This window comes from Naegleria gruberi (genome assembly GCF_000004985.1).
Source record: "Naegleria gruberi genomic scaffold NAEGRscaffold_77, whole genome shotgun sequence".
NCBI lineage: Eukaryota > Heterolobosea > Eutetramitea > Acrasida > Naegleriidae > Naegleria > Naegleria gruberi.
Window position 1 is genome coordinate 108284 of NW_003163250.1, and position 16650 is coordinate 124933.

Sequence of the window (16650 nt, forward strand, 5' to 3'; positions counted from 1 at the left end):
TTAATTAATAAAATTTTAAATATATTGCTTAATATTATTTAAATTGTGTAAATTAGTGAAATATTGAATGTTCAGTTTAGTAATTTGTATTTAGTTGTATTGATGTTTTGCAGGTGATGCCATTCGAATAGGAGCATCTGGATTCAATTGATAATCTGTTTGTAAGAGTGGATACAGTGTAATTGTCTTTCTGGTACACATTGAAATAATTGGGAAATACATGACAGATTGTGAGACTAAATCCTGAGTTCCAGTAATTGCTGATGCAATGTGAATTCCATTCTTGAAAAAGTTGACCTGTTTGGCATCGTAATCTATAATGACAGCAAATCGATCACCAACAGAGATCTTTCCAACAAATTCAGAACCTACAGTTCCATCAATAAAGTCGCCAAACATTTTGAATGATTTGTTTTCGAGAATGTAACCAACTCCAGAGTTTCTTTCAACGAATTGAGCTATGGATTTGTCATTATTGAAATCTTCATAATCAGTTCCAATACCAAATGCTATTGTTAATTGATGGAGGTCAATGTGTCAATATTTCAAATATAGTAAATTTCCAATATACTTACCAACATTCCATGCATTGCCACACAAGAAATATTCTTCAATAACCATCTCATATCCTTTAAATCCAAAGTAAAATTGAGGAGATAGTTCTGATAAATCCTTAATCATTGGATATTTGGATGCTTTAAATGCATACCAAGTTGTAACGTTAATATTTCCAACAGTTCTCTCTCTATTAATGACCTTTTGTTCCTCAACATCAGATGCCTTGTCAAAACACAACTTTTTCATTTGCATCAACACTGAACTATACTTGATTGCATTTCCCTCTCTCAAAAAGAGCATTTCCCTCAAATATCGATCCAATTCCTTCTCATTCATTGAATTGACCAACGAAACATCCAAACCACTACTAATAATCTTTGAATTCACTTCATCAATAAATCCATTCATCATACCCAACAATCTATGTTTCCAAATAGTATTTCTATACGCAGCAACATCATCCTCTTCATCATCACGATAATTGGAAGAATTCAAACAACCTCCCAAAACCAAATGATAATAAAATCGATTCAAACAAGCAACATTCATCAATGTATTCTCACAACAATACCACAGAACATTTACTTGATTATCGAGTGGGAGTTCCTGGAATGGAATTTTGTATAACCATTCACCATCAGCAATTTCCAATGTTGTTGTTGTTGTTGACATTTTTGTATTTACAATTATTAAATAGTATTATTATGAGTATTAAATATTAAATTATATATTAAATTATATTTAAATAAATTATAGGATGATGATGATCGGAATTAATGTATTACAGTATTAACTATTATTATTAATATTCAATATAATATAATACAAAATATGTACAAGAGCCTTTTTTAGCTATATTGTTGTTGTTGTCTTTTTTCAATAATTATGATATGAAAAATTAAAGATCATGTGATGATGGATAATAAATTGTGTTTCGTTATCTCTTTCGGATGACGATGATTCAAAGTCTTGAAATTAATGATGATGAATTAATGAAATTGTAAAGTTATTGAAAAAAACGTTTTTTTCAATTTTTTTTTTGATTTTGGGATAAAAATAGAATTTTTGAATCGTTTTTAAATTTGAAGTGAGTTTCAAATAGTTGAAGGTGAAGTTGAGAAGATAGGAATCGAATAGTGGAATTAGAGAATTGTTGTTGATCATCAGCACAAATGGAAGAGATTAAATAGTATATATGGAAAATTGGATAATTAAGAAACATTGGATTACTGACAACCATTGAAAAGATGAGGAAACATTAGTTTACAATGGATTTTTTATTCGAATCCAAAGCTCAATAATCGAGAAATGATTATCCAGTGACTTTTATGAAACTTGATGAAAAAGGACTTTCGTTCGCTCGAGTTTCAGTAATTTTTATACATTCCATTAAATATTCGCTAAATTACATTCATTTAATATTCAATTTATTGTAAAGTGTTTGTATAATTCAATGAACCTTGAAATCAAGTCAAGGAACTTGGAACCTGCATGAAAGAATGAAAAAAAACAAACTTTAAAAAAAATGCTTTCTTCCAATCATCAACAAGTTCTCTTCCTCTCCAACCAATCCTCCTCGATGGAAATTGACGGAGTTTTTGAAAAATGTAATCTTGTCTCTCTCCATCAATTAACAAATTTGGAAATTAAGAAAATTTGTCCCTCCTCGAGAAATTCATTTATTTGGACAAGTGAGGAAGATCGAATTTTCAAAGTGGGTCGCTCGAATGTTCCAATAGAATCTGAAATTCAATACTGGAAGAATCCACTCAATTGTTTCGAATGGAAATGGAAAGAAAGAGTGAATAGATATTTGAGAATGAATAAGGAAATGGCATCTATTGTGGATGGTAGAGTTTTAAATTTGAAGAATATTTATGCATCGTGGTATGCTGTCTTTTTAGAGTTGGATGATGGAGTTTTCTTTGCTGTCAATGATCAAGATGAAAGAATGTGGAAATTGGAAAAGGAAATTAAAATGTTTGTAACCTCGCCATGTAGTAATCATGCTTTGGTGGTATTGGAAGATGATGAGCTCATTAATATTGACAGTTTATTCTTTCAGATGCCTTCTTCTGAAACAGATCAAATTGATGGAACAATTGTAAAGGCAGCAACATCTGCCAAGTCAGATATCATTTTCACAGATAAGAATAAGATGTTTTGTAGAGGGGATAATCGATTCAATGTTCAAAATGGTACTAGATCTAATGGATTTTATTCCTATGTGAGAACTCCTTTCGAAAATGAAAGTCTAGTTCAACAAGTCAAATGTGGACTTTTTCACACAGCTGTCATGTTGGAAAATAAGAGTATTTATGTGTGTGGACAAAACAAATTCAATCAATGTGGAGTTTCCTCAAAGGAAGATCAATCCTTTACAAAAATTCAATTCTCTTCAGATATAATTCCAGAGAGTTTGTATTGTGGAAGTGATTCGACTGGTTTCACCACCAAATTCTCAACCTCCCTGTATGTGTTTGGTGGCATGTTGAAGAATTTAGATTTGAATGCAGTGGAACATGTCCAACAGATGCAAATTACTCAAAAGAAGGGAAATAATCAACAACAACCAACAGAATCAGTTTCGTTTGAACAAGTTTCAAGATTTGAACCTTTCGAATTGATTTCAGGAGTGAAGGGTATTAAACTATCACTCAAATCCATTCCAAATGCTGATTTCAATTCGGTAGTGTTTGGAGATTCGTACATGTTGGTCTTTAAGAGAAATGAGCTAATTGGAAAAACATTGAATTATATTCATTTGAATATGAAACGTCTTGGCTTGCAAATTGATAAGCACTATTCAGATCTTGTCTTTCACACTGAATGTTAATATATACTGTACAAAATTTATATATTTTATGTAAATAATTGATCAAATATAAAATCTTCTATAAATGGAAGAAATAAATAATTATTGAAATATTGCAATTGTGTAGTGTCATTAATACAATTTACATTCTGATAGAGTGGCATTGTATGATCCACATCTTGGAATTAAATTTTCATCCCATCCCATGCAACTGTTTGGAATATACAAACAAGATTGTGCAGGAATACATCTCTCTGGCGAAAGTGTGTACAAATTACTTGCCTTTCCAACAATTGTTCTTCCATTAACAACTGTAGTTCCATAAAAACATTGTTGTCCAGGATAACCAGTTCCAAAAACATAAAACAAAGCAACAGCACAACCAAAAACAAAGAGAATTGGAGTTAAAATCATCAAAATACGTAATTTAGGTTCCAGATAGGATGTTCTTTGCCAATAAATCAAAATTCCAAGAGGAACCAATTGAATTATCAAGTAAACCATCATGGCCAAATTACCCCATAATTTCAAATCCGATTCTCTGTATGTAAATACACCCAACAAGATGAATGTTACCAAACCAATTAATATAACAATTGCTGATGAAGTATATGTAGCTATTTTAATCTATCCATATATATATACATATAATAATTATGATCACATCATCATTATCATCCACATATAATAATAACAATAATAACAATAATATCAAACAAATATATCAAACATTAATAGCAATCATCCGATCAATATTTAAATTATCATCATCATCAATAATAATATTAATAATACAACAATAATAAATGTAAATATGATCCAATCTATATAACAAAATAATAACATACAGCCTTGCTATTCTCATCACCATAAAGTGGATTCTCCATTTTTTTATATTTGTTTTTGGTTTCTTCGAATCTTTACAACTCCTCTCGGAGTTTGCAAAAAAGGCACCGGGTCTTTGAATTGGAATTAATTTGGACTCTAGAATTGAGTGTTATTTGAATATAAAACAATGATTCATGTTCATTTGTGTTGTATTAGTTGAAGCTTGTATTAAAGATGGTTTAAGGTATTTAAAGTTTACAAAAATATTTTTTGAGTTTACAAAAAAAAAATGTATCAAGATGCATGGGTGGAGGTGATGCAATTTTTAGAGCCGATTGATGTGTTGGCGTCTCTACTCACTCTCAATAGAAATTTGTATGAATGGATTAGAAAATCTTCGTGTTTAACCTTTGATGATATTTGTAATTATTGTGCTGGAGATGAAAATTCATCCCGAGGCTTGAAAATTTCATTTCATCATCAAATTGATGATCATGATAATTCAATGATTGATAATGTAATTGATGATTATTATGTAAAATTGGTTGGAAATACTAAATATATTATTCGGTTGTACTTGGCAAAATTGGCCAAACGATTGGGAAATCAAAATCCTGTGGAGAGATCTGAGAAAGAAATTTCAAAAATTCTGAATTCATACGAATTGAAATTATTGAATTTTTATAGATCTGTGTTTTTTCCTCAATTTAAATATCAGGAGAGTGGAACGATTAATTATTTTGTTTTGGGAGATACAGGAATAGGAAAGACAACTTTCAGATATTTTATATGTTATGGAAAGAAAAAAGATAGTTATTATGGAGCTACTGGAATTGATTTTCTTATCAAACGGTTTCAAATTGCTGATGAGATGAAATGTGAACATAAGATTTTTGACACTGCTGGTCAAGAAAGGTTCTTTGCTCCAAACATGATGGTGAAAAGACATGCAAGAAACGATAGGATGGGATTTCTTCTTTGTTTTTCAATGGTTCATCTAGTGTCGTTTGAGAAATTGGATGAATGGTTTTCTGCTGTTAAGGAACATGCCCATCCAGAAATTTCAAATTATGGATTAATTGTTGGATTACATCCCCAGAATATTCGTTGGGTCGAAACTCCTAGCGAACCTCAGATCTGTGTTAAAGATACTGTAAAGAAATCGTATGCTCTTGGTAAATCAGTGTTTTTTGAAGCGAATTGCAATGAGTCCAAACAAGTATTTGCTCCTTTTTGGTTTATTCAATTACAATGCACTTATTTCAATAATTGTAAAGAGAAAGACAAGGATCTAACACAAGTTAATAATTCTTGGAACTGCTCAATATATTAAAATAACATGAAATTCGCAAAATTTACAATCCTCATGTAATGTACATTTGAAATAAATTAAGGTTTTAAGATTTATTGGAATGGTTCCAATTCAATTTCGAAAACTGAAACTGGTGTCTTCAAACCAAAGTTAGAAGCAACTTCTGGATGAATAATACCGAAAATACCAATCTTCTTGCCCTTGTAGAAGATATCAGCTTGTCTACCTGGCAAGAAGCTAATATCGTTAGATGGGAAAATTGAGAAACAGTGCTTATCAACAGATTGGCTATGTTCAACTTCGAATGGAACAGCTAAAACTTCCATAACTCTGTCAACCAAACCGTGAATCAGTTCCAAACCCGATGTAGCAGATGAGAAGAGAGCAGCAAGTCTTCTATTATTCTTAGCACCAACATCCTTAGAATCATCAACTAAAATAACATCACCACATTCGAACAATTTGATTGGCAATGGCAATGACTTGTTGCTTTGCAAGGTCTTTAACAAACCTGGAATCAAACTAATTCTAGCAGTCTTGAATTCGAATGGACATGGTTCAGCAACAGCAATAGCAGTCTTACCATCGTTGACTCTGTTCATGTATTTAAAGTTTTCTTCATCGTTACAGAGAATCAAGGACAAAACTTCAGTATATCCTGACATGGCGAGTTCAAGACGCACCATTTCTGACAATTGGTTCAATTCATTTTCCTTACCAACAGTTGAAGACTTTGGGAAAGTAATTGGGATATTGTTGTAACCATGAGCAATGGCAACATCTTCCATAATATCACAAGCATGTAAAACGTCTGAACGAGTTGGTGGAGCAAGAACTCTCAATTCATTATTTTGAGTGACAGTAGCATTCAATTGCATCTTTGTCAAAATTTCTGCAATTTGTTGAGCAGATAAATTCAAACCAATTCTACTATTAATATAGTCGCTATTTGTAGTGAATTCAACATTATCAAGAATTGGAGTAGGTTCATCCTTTGATTGAGTCTTATCTTCATATACAATTTCAACTTGTTCAACTGTGAATGGAACAGAGCAATGTTCAGAGAACATGGTAACAACAGTATTCAAGACAACCTTAGCCTTTGTCAAATCAGTTGCAGTACATTCAATGAAAACATTCTTTGTAGACATTTTGATCTTTGAGTGATCTCCGTTAATAATTGGTGGCAAAGACAAAACTCTTCTCTTAGCATCTAAAATAACTGGATAAACTGGACTATCCTTGATAATCTTAGTGTAAGGGGACAAGTGCTTCATTTCACTTCCCTTTTTTTCAATAAAAGCGAAAAGTTCGTCAGCATCCATTAATTCAGTTCTATCCAAAGGAATGAATTTGATTTCTTTTGGTGGAAGAGCTTCATATGTGAAAGGACCTTCAATAACATCCAAATCGTGAGTACCAATAGCAACGAGGGTTCTCTTTCTACAAATATTTTGATGAAGCTTTTCTTGTAAATCAATGAAACTATTGTAGGCATCTTCGGTGAAGGTGATATTTCTCAAGACAGCACCAACAACAAATTTACGGATTGATCCAGTTTCCTTTTTCACGTTAATCTTTAACAATTGTTTGGTTTTGGAATTATCAATTTTATAGGTTGGAGCATCTTGACGACCGAGGAAAATGTTCAAAGCTCTGCTCAAGCCTTCTTCACAGAGTAAATCGTATCTGTTGGCTGGGATTTCAATCTTGTAGATGACTTCATCGGAGAGTTTGCTTGTATCCTTTGCAGAACCCAATTCCTTTTCCTTCATCAATCTTTCAGAGGTAACATCATCCAATTCAATACCAAAATCAAAACAAAGTTGCTCAAAATCGGCATCGGCTATAGGAGATATTTTTTTAATTTTCATTTTAATAAAAAATTCATTTTTAAAAGGACACTATCCTGTTGGCTTTAAGCAGGCTTGGTCATCAGAGAAGATAATAATAATTATGTATTATATTTCCAGCTAAATTGTTATCCAGCCAAGACTGTTTATCTTTGAACCTATCTATTTTCAAATGAATTCTCAATTTCAAAACACTGACTGCTCTTACGGAATTTACTTGTAAATATATTCATCATCAAACAACTACACCAAAACAACAACTCTCAAATGTTTTTAAATCATAAGGATAATTATCAAAATCCTCATCAAAACAACAGGCCTCAAGAATGATCATTCCGTTAAATGGTCTACTCCACCTCCCGTACATCAGGAGTCGCTTAAATTTACCATGTTACCTCTCGCCAAATGATCCGAGCTTCTTCACAGGCTATCCAAAGAGCCAATAGTGGTGTTTGGATGGAACTTTTACTCTATTCATCACTCAGTGTCGAGTGACCTTCTTTCGCGATAATGTTTAATATCCAAACAAAAACAAAACCAACAACATTAACAGCAACACTGCTTCTCTGTTCTCCTAATAATCGATACTGAACCTCGGAACAAGTTATTAGAAGTTTAACCTTAAGCCTCATTGGATCTCTTATTAGGGTTGACAATCTTTAACTGTCTGGATATTAACAAATTTAAAAAAAAATGTTTAATCCATTCTTTACACAACCTTCTGGTGGCGCCAATGTCAATCCATCCAATGTGAATGGTTCAAATCAATTCAATAATAGTGTTGCTGGTACGTATAACAGTTGTAGTAATAGCAGTGGGAGTACAATGCCAAACTTATTTTCAGACATGATTAATGTGAACAGAAGAATGATGATGGGAGGATTTAGCATGCCAAGTGTGAATTTTGGTATGACAGTGATGGGTCAATCGAGCACTACTAATATGACAAATAGTGGGATGCTTGGTGGAGGAATGATTATGCCATCAAGTAAAACACATGAAATGTGTGACTTGTCTGGAAAGTGGCAAGACAAATCTGGTATGGTTTGGCACATTACTCAAAATGGAAATACGTTCCAAATGATTGAGGAAAGGAGTAATTTCACAGGAAAGGGTTCAGTTATTTCGAGCAATATTAATGGAACCGAATGGGTAATTCATGTGTCATTAACTGCCAGAACATTACAAGTTAATAATCGTTTACAAGCATTCGACAATAACATGCTGGTTGGTCAAAGGGATTTTTTCAAATTAATTGAGAAATTTAACACTAATGTGAAACCATCCCCAAACAACGTGATAGATCCAAATTTGAGTTTGAAATTGGTTGGATCATCTTTTAAATCAAAGAGTGGCGAATGGCAAGTGGTAATGAAACTAAATGAAGGATTATACGCAATTAAGAATGGAAGTGGAATTATGAAGCATTTGTGTATCACCCCAGACAATAATGGTCAATTAATGGTTTTCATTTCACAAGAAAACAAATCAGGTAAGGGAGAAGAGGCCCTCTTCTGTTTAACAGCCGATATCTCACACTTGTCTCTTTCCAATGGAGAAGTTTGGACCTTAGAGGCTCCTCCAACTATCAATTCCCATGTCTACTCATCAATTTATCAACAACCTCAAACTTATAGTCAACCAGGCTATCCAATGTATCAACAACCACCAACTCAACCAAATTACTACCCTCCAAACAATTCATATCCACAACCTCCAAATCTTTACCAACAACAACCTTTTAATCCTTACCCACCACAATACGGGCATCACCATCAACCACAACCAAATTATTATCCTCCAAATAATTCATATGTTCCACCTCCGCAAACTGTCTCACCTCCACCAAAAACTATTGGTTGGGTGGAAAGCATTTTGGCTTGTAAAGACGAGAGTTCGAATAGAATTCTTGAAAAAATTGATCAATATTCAAAGAGCCAATATGAAAAATGTGAATCTCATCATCTGAAACAAATTTTAAAACTTTTAACTCATGGACCACACCAACGTGATGCAATCTCCTTATTAAGCAAAAATTTAGCAATTGGATATTTAACTTGTAGTTCAGTAGCTACAGATATTGTTCCTTGCTTTGACTTTTTCTCTCATACTTTTGAATCAATCACTACTTTAGCTCCACAAATAACAGACAGACGTCAAAATGCAGAAGTAATTTGTAAATGTTTCAATGATATTGATGCCAAGAAAGTGAGAGAACTGTTAATGAAATAATACAACCACTTTCAAACTTTATCTCCTCATATATTATCTCACTATTATTTTGATTATTAATGATTCAAAAGAAGAAATGAATCAAATTGTTAAAGTTTGTTTATCTTGTGGATAAATACTTTATTTATATACATCTCACTAATATTTGAATTCAAAATTGGAATCTCTTTGCATTTATCTGAAGATGACACCACCACCGCCGCCACCACCGACAACAGCACCACCAACTGGACCTGGACCACCAACTGGACCAACTGGACCACCTGGAATTGGACCTGGGCCACCAATTGGACCAATAGGACCACCAACTGGAGGAGGAACACCACCAGCAAATCCAATGCCACCATCAATTCCACCAACACCCCAACCACCATAATAAGGAGCTCCATATCCAACACCAACACCATAACCACCGCCATAACCACCTCCATAACCATAACCACCACCATAACCACCATAAATTGGAGGAGGAGGAGGAGGAGGAACACCATAACCATAACCACCGCCATATCCACCATATCCACCATAAACTGGAGGAGCAACAACAACTGGAGGTGGAGGAGGAGGAAGATATTGTTGGAATGAGCTACCATAGTTTGAACCATAATTGCTTGGACCAGTGTAAGAGCTTCCATAAGAACTGTATGGATTTGAGTTGACACTATCTACTTGATTGAGATAGGATTGAGTATTTTGAGCATACTTGTTATAGTTGCCACCTGAGGTTCCATAATTAGAACCAGCACCGCCATAAGAACCATAATTATTGGCATTGTTGAAGGAACCAGTAGATCCACCAAAACCACCATAGTATGGAGGAGGAACACCATAGGATTTTGTTTCAGTGTCTCCTCCTGCCAAGACAATCGCAAGGGAGCAGAGTGATAGCAATAAGCCAATAAGAATCTTTTCAGATATCATATTTTGTTTTTTTGTTTTGATGAGTAATTAGGAAGGGAGAGAAGGGTGGAATTTATTGAATTTTTGGAGCTTGTCAACTTCATAACTAAATGTGCAAGTATCTAATAGAGGAAAATGAAATGATGGGAATGATGGACCTATAAAGTAAAATTGTGTATAAATGTTGAATTACTTAAATGGAAATGATCAGATTGTTTGGAAACAAAGTCTCATTTTGTAACAAAGCAGTTTTTAAATTCACTACAATTTAAGAAAATTTCATATCTGAATGTGAAGCGTCGATGGTTTAGTGGTAGAATACGGCGGGTTCAATTCCCGGTCGACGCAGCAGAAAGCAATAATTTTGTTCAATTAAAGCTTTTAATGTGAATTGTTTTTACACTACAATCTAGACATACCATACTACACGAATCTCAAATACCACATTTTCATTCTTTATATTAGAAAAGATATTAATCAAAGTTAAGACCTCATTTTTTTATTGTGTTTTGTTTTTTAAAAAATGCAAGTAATGAAAATTTAACAAACTTTAATTTTCCTTGTCAATCAAGGCTTGATTCACAGCCATTACCACTCTGTAACGAGCTTGATTCTTGAGAACCTTTTCAACGGCTTGAGTTACATTATCAAGAGTAGTTAATTCAATTTGTGGCTTAATATTGTGATCAGCAGCAAATTGCAACATTTCCTTCATCAAATCGGGAGTGGCACTTGCTGAACCAACAATTGCACGATCTTTGAGGATGAGAGGAAAAGCTGATGCTTTATATATGCCAGAATCAGCTATTTAAATTGTTATTTAATTAATTTAAATTAATAATTAATAATTAATAATAATATTAGGAAATTAAAAGTAATTAAAAGTAATTGGAATGCAAAACAAGTTAAATTACTTACGAAGTCCTAACATGACCATCTTTCCGAATGGTTTCAACATTTGGATAAACTTATCATTATCAATATCAGTGCTAACAGTATTGAGAATCATGTCAAATTTGCATGAAAGAGATTTTGCATCATTTTCTTCTGTGTGGACAAAGAATTCATCAGCTCCAAAGGATCTGCATTCCTTCTCCTTATTTGCATTTGTGGAAAGGGCTACAACATGGAATCCCATCTTTTTAGCAAATTGGAGAGCTAAATGACCTAATCCTCCCAATCCCAATACTGCTACTACAAATTCATTTCGTTTCGAATAAGGACTTTCACGATAGTAGTATAATGGTGAGTAAACTGTGGCTCCAGCACACAACAATGGACTGGCATCGACAGATTTCAACTTGTCTGGAATTGGAAAAACAAATCTAGCATCCCAAACAACACCTGTTTGAAAACCTCCTCCAATTGGTGCCTTATCGAAAGGTAAGGTCTTGTCACACAAATTTTCGAAATGATTCTTACAAGTTGGACATTCGAAACATGAAGTGTAGTGCCATCCCATTCCAACACGATCTGATACCTTAATCTTTGTTTCCTTCTCGACTTGCTCACCAACATGACGAACAATTCCAACAATTTCATGACCAGGAATGCAACCAACATTATGCAATGAGTGAATATCTGATTATTTAATAATATTTGATTTGGATAACTACTATTACTATTGAAAAATACTAACCTGTATAACAAATACTACTGGCAATTACTTCGACAAAAACCTCCAAAGGACCCAAACTTTTCACTTGTTGCTTGATTGGGCGAAAGGAGAATTCCTTTCCTTCTTCCTTTTCTGCTACTGCATAACCAGAAACTTGGATTGGTGGATTGATTTCCTTGATAGACATGGCGATAGATACTTTTCTTGTGGATTTCTTTTTTTAATTGTTGGATTTAAACTAATGCAGAAGAATTCTTGCTTTTAAATGTTACAAATTTGGAGATTGTACATTCTTGCGACTTTATACGTGCATTCATACATTCGCACGAGGATGTTATTTATTTAATATCCACCGTTGAAACTTGTTAAATTTCCATACGAAAGAAACACATTATCTGACATGTCTTTGTTAAGATTCATCTCATTTATGAAAGTTAGAATGACCTGTGAAAGGAAGACGAGGAGAATGGATATTTTGTGTTGTAATAACACATTTACAGTTACAATCCAGAATTTAAGGTCCGCATTCGATATCCTTTAGGAGTCGATTAGATCAGCAGCGGTTATTTATCTTTTCAAATTGACCACATCAACAATATCCTGATTTTATCATACTCTTTCCAGAGTGGATACAAGATTTCGTTATTCGATTCCCTTATGTTTTACCCAGTTTTTTCATTTTCTGCTTTTACATGGTTGCATTCGTGTTGGGTTGTTTGAAATTAGAGGAGGCCAATAAGAATACCTGGTATTATAGAAGGTTTATTGCTAAAGAGACAGTTGATAATATTGATAAGGAAACTTCCAAAACCAAATTAATATCACCAAATAATGAATTAGAAGAAGAGCAAGTTCAAGAGCCAATTATTGTTAAGGAATCCATGTTACAGAAATTCAAGAATAAGTTTAACAATTTCAAAAGTCATGAAATGTTATCATCTCCAATTCCATTGCTGACATGTTTCCTCTACTTGATGTTGGGATCGAAACAAATCTTATTTGACGAATGTTTACCTCTCTTTTCAGTTACACCAAAAGAGTTGGGAGGATTAGGATTATCTTCATATCATCTTGGTTGTAAGTTTACAATTTTTGTAATTCTATAGAAATTAACTTTTACTTTCACATTTCAATAATTAACATGCAAATAGTAACTGGTGGATTTTTAGGATTTATCATATTTATGAATCAGGCATTCATCACACCACGTGTTATTGCCAAATTCAGTCCATTGATTTGCTATAGGGTGAGTCTTGTTGTGGATATTGCATTCAATGTAATCTTTCCTGAAGTTATTTGGTTAATGGTTAGTGAACATGATCCAATTTGGAGACATGTATTGTTCTGGTTTGTTTTCGTATTCATTCTCCTATTAAGACAAGTTTCTAATGGGTACAGTTTCTTGGGAACTTTACTCATTACAAATAACAGTGTAACCCGAAAGAATTCTGGAAAATTGAATGGAACTTCTCAATCATTGGTTTCACTTTCGAGAATGATTAGTCCGATTGTTGGTGGGGCTATCTTTGCTAGCTCAACAGCTGTCTCTAAATTTCCAATTGACCATCGCACGGTGTTTTATGTTGTTGGTATAATAAGTGTAATTATGTTTTTCCTTTCATTGATTTTGAAAAAGTCAATCAATAAGCCAAAGGAAGAAGTTAAAGTGAATGAGGTAGCAAAAAAGTAAAGTCTGTCAATTTTGGAGAAACTCTTCTTTTAGCTAATTTCCAGAATGTTGTAATCGGTAGGGAATTTCGAATACATTATTCGAATTCCAACATTAAAAAAAATGGTCAATTCTCATTGTTATTCTTTTCGTTGCGAGAATGGAGAAGGTAAATTCATTGAATTGCAGTTATCATTCTCCGAACCTGAGCATCAAATCACTCTAGCTTGTACCTACAATTATCATAAATATTTGTTTCGTGAAGAAACTTCATCCGTCATTCATTTCAAATATTACAAGACATGTTTGATGAATAATTCAATTAAATGCAAAGTTTCTGAGAATTGCATTACCCTGAATGTGAAGGAATGTTCTGATCTGGAAGAAACTGTAAAATTTATTCTTGAGAAACAAGAAAGAAACCCAGAAGAAAAATTGAATATCATGTTTGAAGTCATGATGCAAGATATTAGAGAATTGAAGGAAAAACTTTGGTTTACAGATAAGGATTTGAACAAATTCTCAGAAAAGTATATTTCCAATTGGAATAGTTTAACAAATAACTATTCGAAAAACGTTGACAATCCTTCTATTAGAAAAAACCAAGATTCTAATTATGATGTAAAGAATTATGCAGTTAATACTTCAGGTTTTAAGGCTAATGGATATACGAAAGGTTGTCGTGAAGAAAATTTGGAACCTATTGTCATTTACTTTAAACAAAAAGTGGAATTCTCAAAGATTGAATTCATTGTGAATGCTCCAGGTAAGAAAGAAGACCCAATTGCAATTTATATCTATGGTGTGTTTAAACCTCAAGGATTTATTAGAAAAATGGAGGAATCAGGTTCAAGTTCTGGAACTTCTGAACCAAAAGAAGAATTCATCATCATGCCAAAATTGGAGCAACTTGTTAAGGAAGATTGTAAACAATCAGATATTGTTTCGGTTAGTTTAAATCTCAGTAATTGCTACGATGGTATTGGAATTGCAGTTAGAAAGGATAAGACTGCCATCTCTTATAGCTTGACTGATGTCAGAATTTATTAAATATCCTTTCGAATAGATTTTATTAGCACCAAACTATTCTTACTTTTGCAAATTAGTGAATGATTTTCTAAATATTCTAATAAATTCGTTATGAACTTGTGCATCTCCCATTTCCATAACATATAAAACTGCATTACTTCCAGAAATATCCAAATTATTCTTCTCGACATACTCATTTGAGAATTCGTATAATTGTTTGAAAATCTCAAGATATTGCTCTTCCATAACCGATCTATTAGCAATCTGAACAGCAATCTCCAACTCTTCCCTATTCAAATCATTACAATACATTGGACCACCCATTTGTTGTTTCCATGAATCAGCCAAAGAACCAATATCAACCGCATCGAATCCTAAATCTTCAATTATATTCGAAACCAATTGCTTACTTTTCAAACTATCACCAGAAACTGGAATTGCAACTCTGTTTGGAGCATTTTGAATGCCTCCTTTTGATTTTAAGCTGAAATCTGTAATATTGTTAAAGGCCTTAATCATTGGACGATTAAAGTAGTGAGAAATCCATTCGGTGTGGTTTAGTTTCCCATTTTGAATTTCCTCAATGGGGCCATCTCTAGATGGGTTATAATTACACGTATCGACAATTACGACATTTTCCAATGCGCTTTCGAATAATTGTCTATCCAATTGAAAAACTCCTTTCGTTGGAATGGTCAGAATGATTAGTTGTGCATTTTTCACAACTTCTGCAACTGGGAGAGCAGTGGCGCCAGTTTCACTTTCGACTTGTTTCAAAGTTTCTGGACCTCTTGAGTTTGAAATTCTAACAGAATGACCGAGTTGGGTGAAAGATTTCGCCAAGAAAGCACCAATTCTGCCAGCACCAATAATACCAATTTGCATTTTTTTTTTGACAGTTTACTTGAGTGAATCTATTCGATCAGCATGAGATTTTTATTCGATTTAGAAGTAGATTATGGAGAGTAAAAGTGCTCACGCAATCAATTCGCAGTAGTAGCAGTAAGTAGTAAAAGTCAATAGAACGCACGCAATTACTTGCTTTAACAATAATAAAAACAAGTTGCTGAAATCAAAAGTATCCGATGAGACGGAATCGAACCGCCGACCACAGGATGACAGTTTTTCTTGCTACAGTCCCATGCTCTACCAGCTGAGCTATCATCGGTTGTATTTATTTATTAAAAATACCTTTTGTAAACTATAAAAATATCTAAGGTATTAAGGTAGTTTGTTAAAGAGTGGCCGAGTTGTGTATTTGTGCAACCATGTATTGACGAACTTTATTAACGAACATTATAAAAAAAATGCCACAACATGTCCATCATCACTCCCTCTCACCTTCAAGACCAGTCGTCGTTATTGATAATGGCTCGGGAATGATTAAGGTAGGATTTTCCTGTAGTGATTCTCCCAGAGCCATATTTCCAACAATAGTAGGGCATAAAAAAGAGTCATCAGATCAAAAGAAGGAAACAACCAACAATGATCTCAATAGTATCGGATCATCATTTGTTGGAGAGATGGCAATAGCTCATCGAGAATTATTGGACATAAAAAGTCCCATGGAAAATGGAATAATTTCAAATTTTGATGATATGGAAAAGATTTGTTATCATCTCTATCCGGAGTTCTTGTCACAGAACCAAGTTAGAATCCAAAGTTGGTGAGAGAAAAAACAACAGAAATATTTTTTGAAAAGTTTAAGGCCAATCAGTGATGGGACTTTGTTCGAGTGCCAGATCAGATGGTGTTGTTTTGGATGCTGGTTATACGAAATCATATGCTGTTCCAATTCTTGAAGGAATTGCATTGCCACATGCCATTCAGGTGATG

The 16650-nt window shown here is 33.5% G+C and overlaps 12 protein-coding genes and 1 non-coding gene across 13 annotated transcripts in view; 6 read left to right on the forward strand and 7 right to left on the reverse strand.

The window, feature by feature from the left end:
• Positions 1-6: 6 nt before the first annotated feature.
• On the reverse strand, positions 7-1594 carry NAEGRDRAFT_82008 (uncharacterized protein). Its single transcript, XM_002669886.1, has 2 exons — positions 576-1594; positions 7-509 (listed from the first exon to the last, which is right to left on the reverse strand). The coding sequence occupies exons 1-2, from the start codon at positions 1228-1230 to the stop codon at positions 91-93; spliced, it is 1074 nt and encodes a 357-aa protein (XP_002669932.1). The 5' UTR covers positions 1231-1594; the 3' UTR covers positions 7-90.
• A 489-nt stretch (positions 1595-2083) lies between these two features.
• NAEGRDRAFT_75137 (uncharacterized protein) lies at positions 2084-3394 on the forward strand (the record flags this gene model as incomplete). Its single annotated transcript, XM_002669842.1, has 1 exon — positions 2084-3394. One exon carries the CDS (start codon positions 2084-2086, stop codon positions 3392-3394), a length of 1311 nt encoding a protein of 436 aa, XP_002669888.1.
• NAEGRDRAFT_82009 (uncharacterized protein) lies at positions 3391-4260 on the reverse strand (the record flags this gene model as incomplete). The annotated part of the gene is made up of 2 exons (XM_002669887.1): positions 3391-4000; positions 4222-4260. 2 exons carry the CDS (start codon positions 4258-4260, stop codon positions 3506-3508), a joined length of 534 nt encoding a protein of 177 aa, XP_002669933.1. The 3' UTR covers positions 3391-3505.
• A 230-nt stretch (positions 4261-4490) lies between these two features.
• NAEGRDRAFT_75139 (rab family small GTPase) lies at positions 4491-5534 on the forward strand (the record flags this gene model as incomplete). The annotated part of the gene is made up of 1 exon (XM_002669843.1): positions 4491-5534. The coding sequence occupies one exon, from the start codon at positions 4491-4493 to the stop codon at positions 5532-5534; it is 1044 nt and encodes a 347-aa protein (XP_002669889.1).
• Positions 5535-5579: 45 nt separating this feature from the next.
• NAEGRDRAFT_82010 (uncharacterized protein) lies at positions 5580-7387 on the reverse strand (the record flags this gene model as incomplete). Its single annotated transcript, XM_002669888.1, has 1 exon — positions 5580-7387. The coding sequence occupies one exon, from the start codon at positions 7385-7387 to the stop codon at positions 5606-5608; it is 1782 nt and encodes a 593-aa protein (XP_002669934.1). The 3' UTR covers positions 5580-5605.
• A 672-nt stretch (positions 7388-8059) lies between these two features.
• Positions 8060-9598, forward strand: NAEGRDRAFT_75141 (uncharacterized protein; the record flags this gene model as incomplete). Its single annotated transcript, XM_002669844.1, has 1 exon — positions 8060-9598. One exon carries the CDS (start codon positions 8060-8062, stop codon positions 9596-9598), a length of 1539 nt encoding a protein of 512 aa, XP_002669890.1.
• Positions 9599-9688: 90 nt separating this feature from the next.
• Positions 9689-10523, reverse strand: NAEGRDRAFT_82011 (uncharacterized protein). The gene has a single exon (XM_002669889.1). The coding sequence runs from the start codon at positions 10517-10519 to the stop codon at positions 9773-9775; it is 747 nt and encodes a 248-aa protein (XP_002669935.1). The 5' UTR covers positions 10520-10523; the 3' UTR covers positions 9689-9772.
• A 525-nt stretch (positions 10524-11048) lies between these two features.
• NAEGRDRAFT_75143 (uncharacterized protein) lies at positions 11049-12303 on the reverse strand (the record flags this gene model as incomplete). The annotated part of the gene is made up of 3 exons (XM_002669890.1): positions 11049-11302; positions 11417-12079; positions 12138-12303. The coding sequence occupies 3 exons, from the start codon at positions 12301-12303 to the stop codon at positions 11049-11051; spliced, it is 1083 nt and encodes a 360-aa protein (XP_002669936.1).
• Positions 12304-12808: 505 nt separating this feature from the next.
• On the forward strand, positions 12809-13806 carry NAEGRDRAFT_75144 (uncharacterized protein; the record flags this gene model as incomplete). Its single annotated transcript, XM_002669845.1, has 2 exons — positions 12809-13193; positions 13268-13806. 2 exons carry the CDS (start codon positions 12809-12811, stop codon positions 13804-13806), a joined length of 924 nt encoding a protein of 307 aa, XP_002669891.1.
• A 102-nt stretch (positions 13807-13908) lies between these two features.
• NAEGRDRAFT_53919 (uncharacterized protein) lies at positions 13909-14835 on the forward strand (the record flags this gene model as incomplete). The annotated part of the gene is made up of 1 exon (XM_002669846.1): positions 13909-14835. The coding sequence occupies one exon, from the start codon at positions 13909-13911 to the stop codon at positions 14833-14835; it is 927 nt and encodes a 308-aa protein (XP_002669892.1).
• A 39-nt stretch (positions 14836-14874) lies between these two features.
• NAEGRDRAFT_75146 (uncharacterized protein) lies at positions 14875-15699 on the reverse strand (the record flags this gene model as incomplete). The annotated part of the gene is made up of 1 exon (XM_002669891.1): positions 14875-15699. One exon carries the CDS (start codon positions 15697-15699, stop codon positions 14875-14877), a length of 825 nt encoding a protein of 274 aa, XP_002669937.1.
• A 196-nt stretch (positions 15700-15895) lies between these two features.
• On the reverse strand, positions 15896-15982 carry NAEGRDRAFT_t765. The gene has a single exon. It is a non-coding gene; the product is annotated as a tRNA-Tyr (tRNA).
• Positions 15983-16121: 139 nt separating this feature from the next.
• NAEGRDRAFT_60993 (uncharacterized protein) overlaps positions 16122-16650 on the forward strand; it is a gene marked incomplete at both ends in the record, with an annotated part of 943 nt that continues 414 nt past the window's right edge. Inside the window, 2 exons of the mRNA XM_002669847.1 lie at positions 16122-16476; positions 16523-16644. Coding sequence (XP_002669893.1) covers positions 16122-16476; positions 16523-16644 — 477 coding nt within the window. The remainder of the gene's footprint in view (positions 16477-16522; positions 16645-16650) is intronic.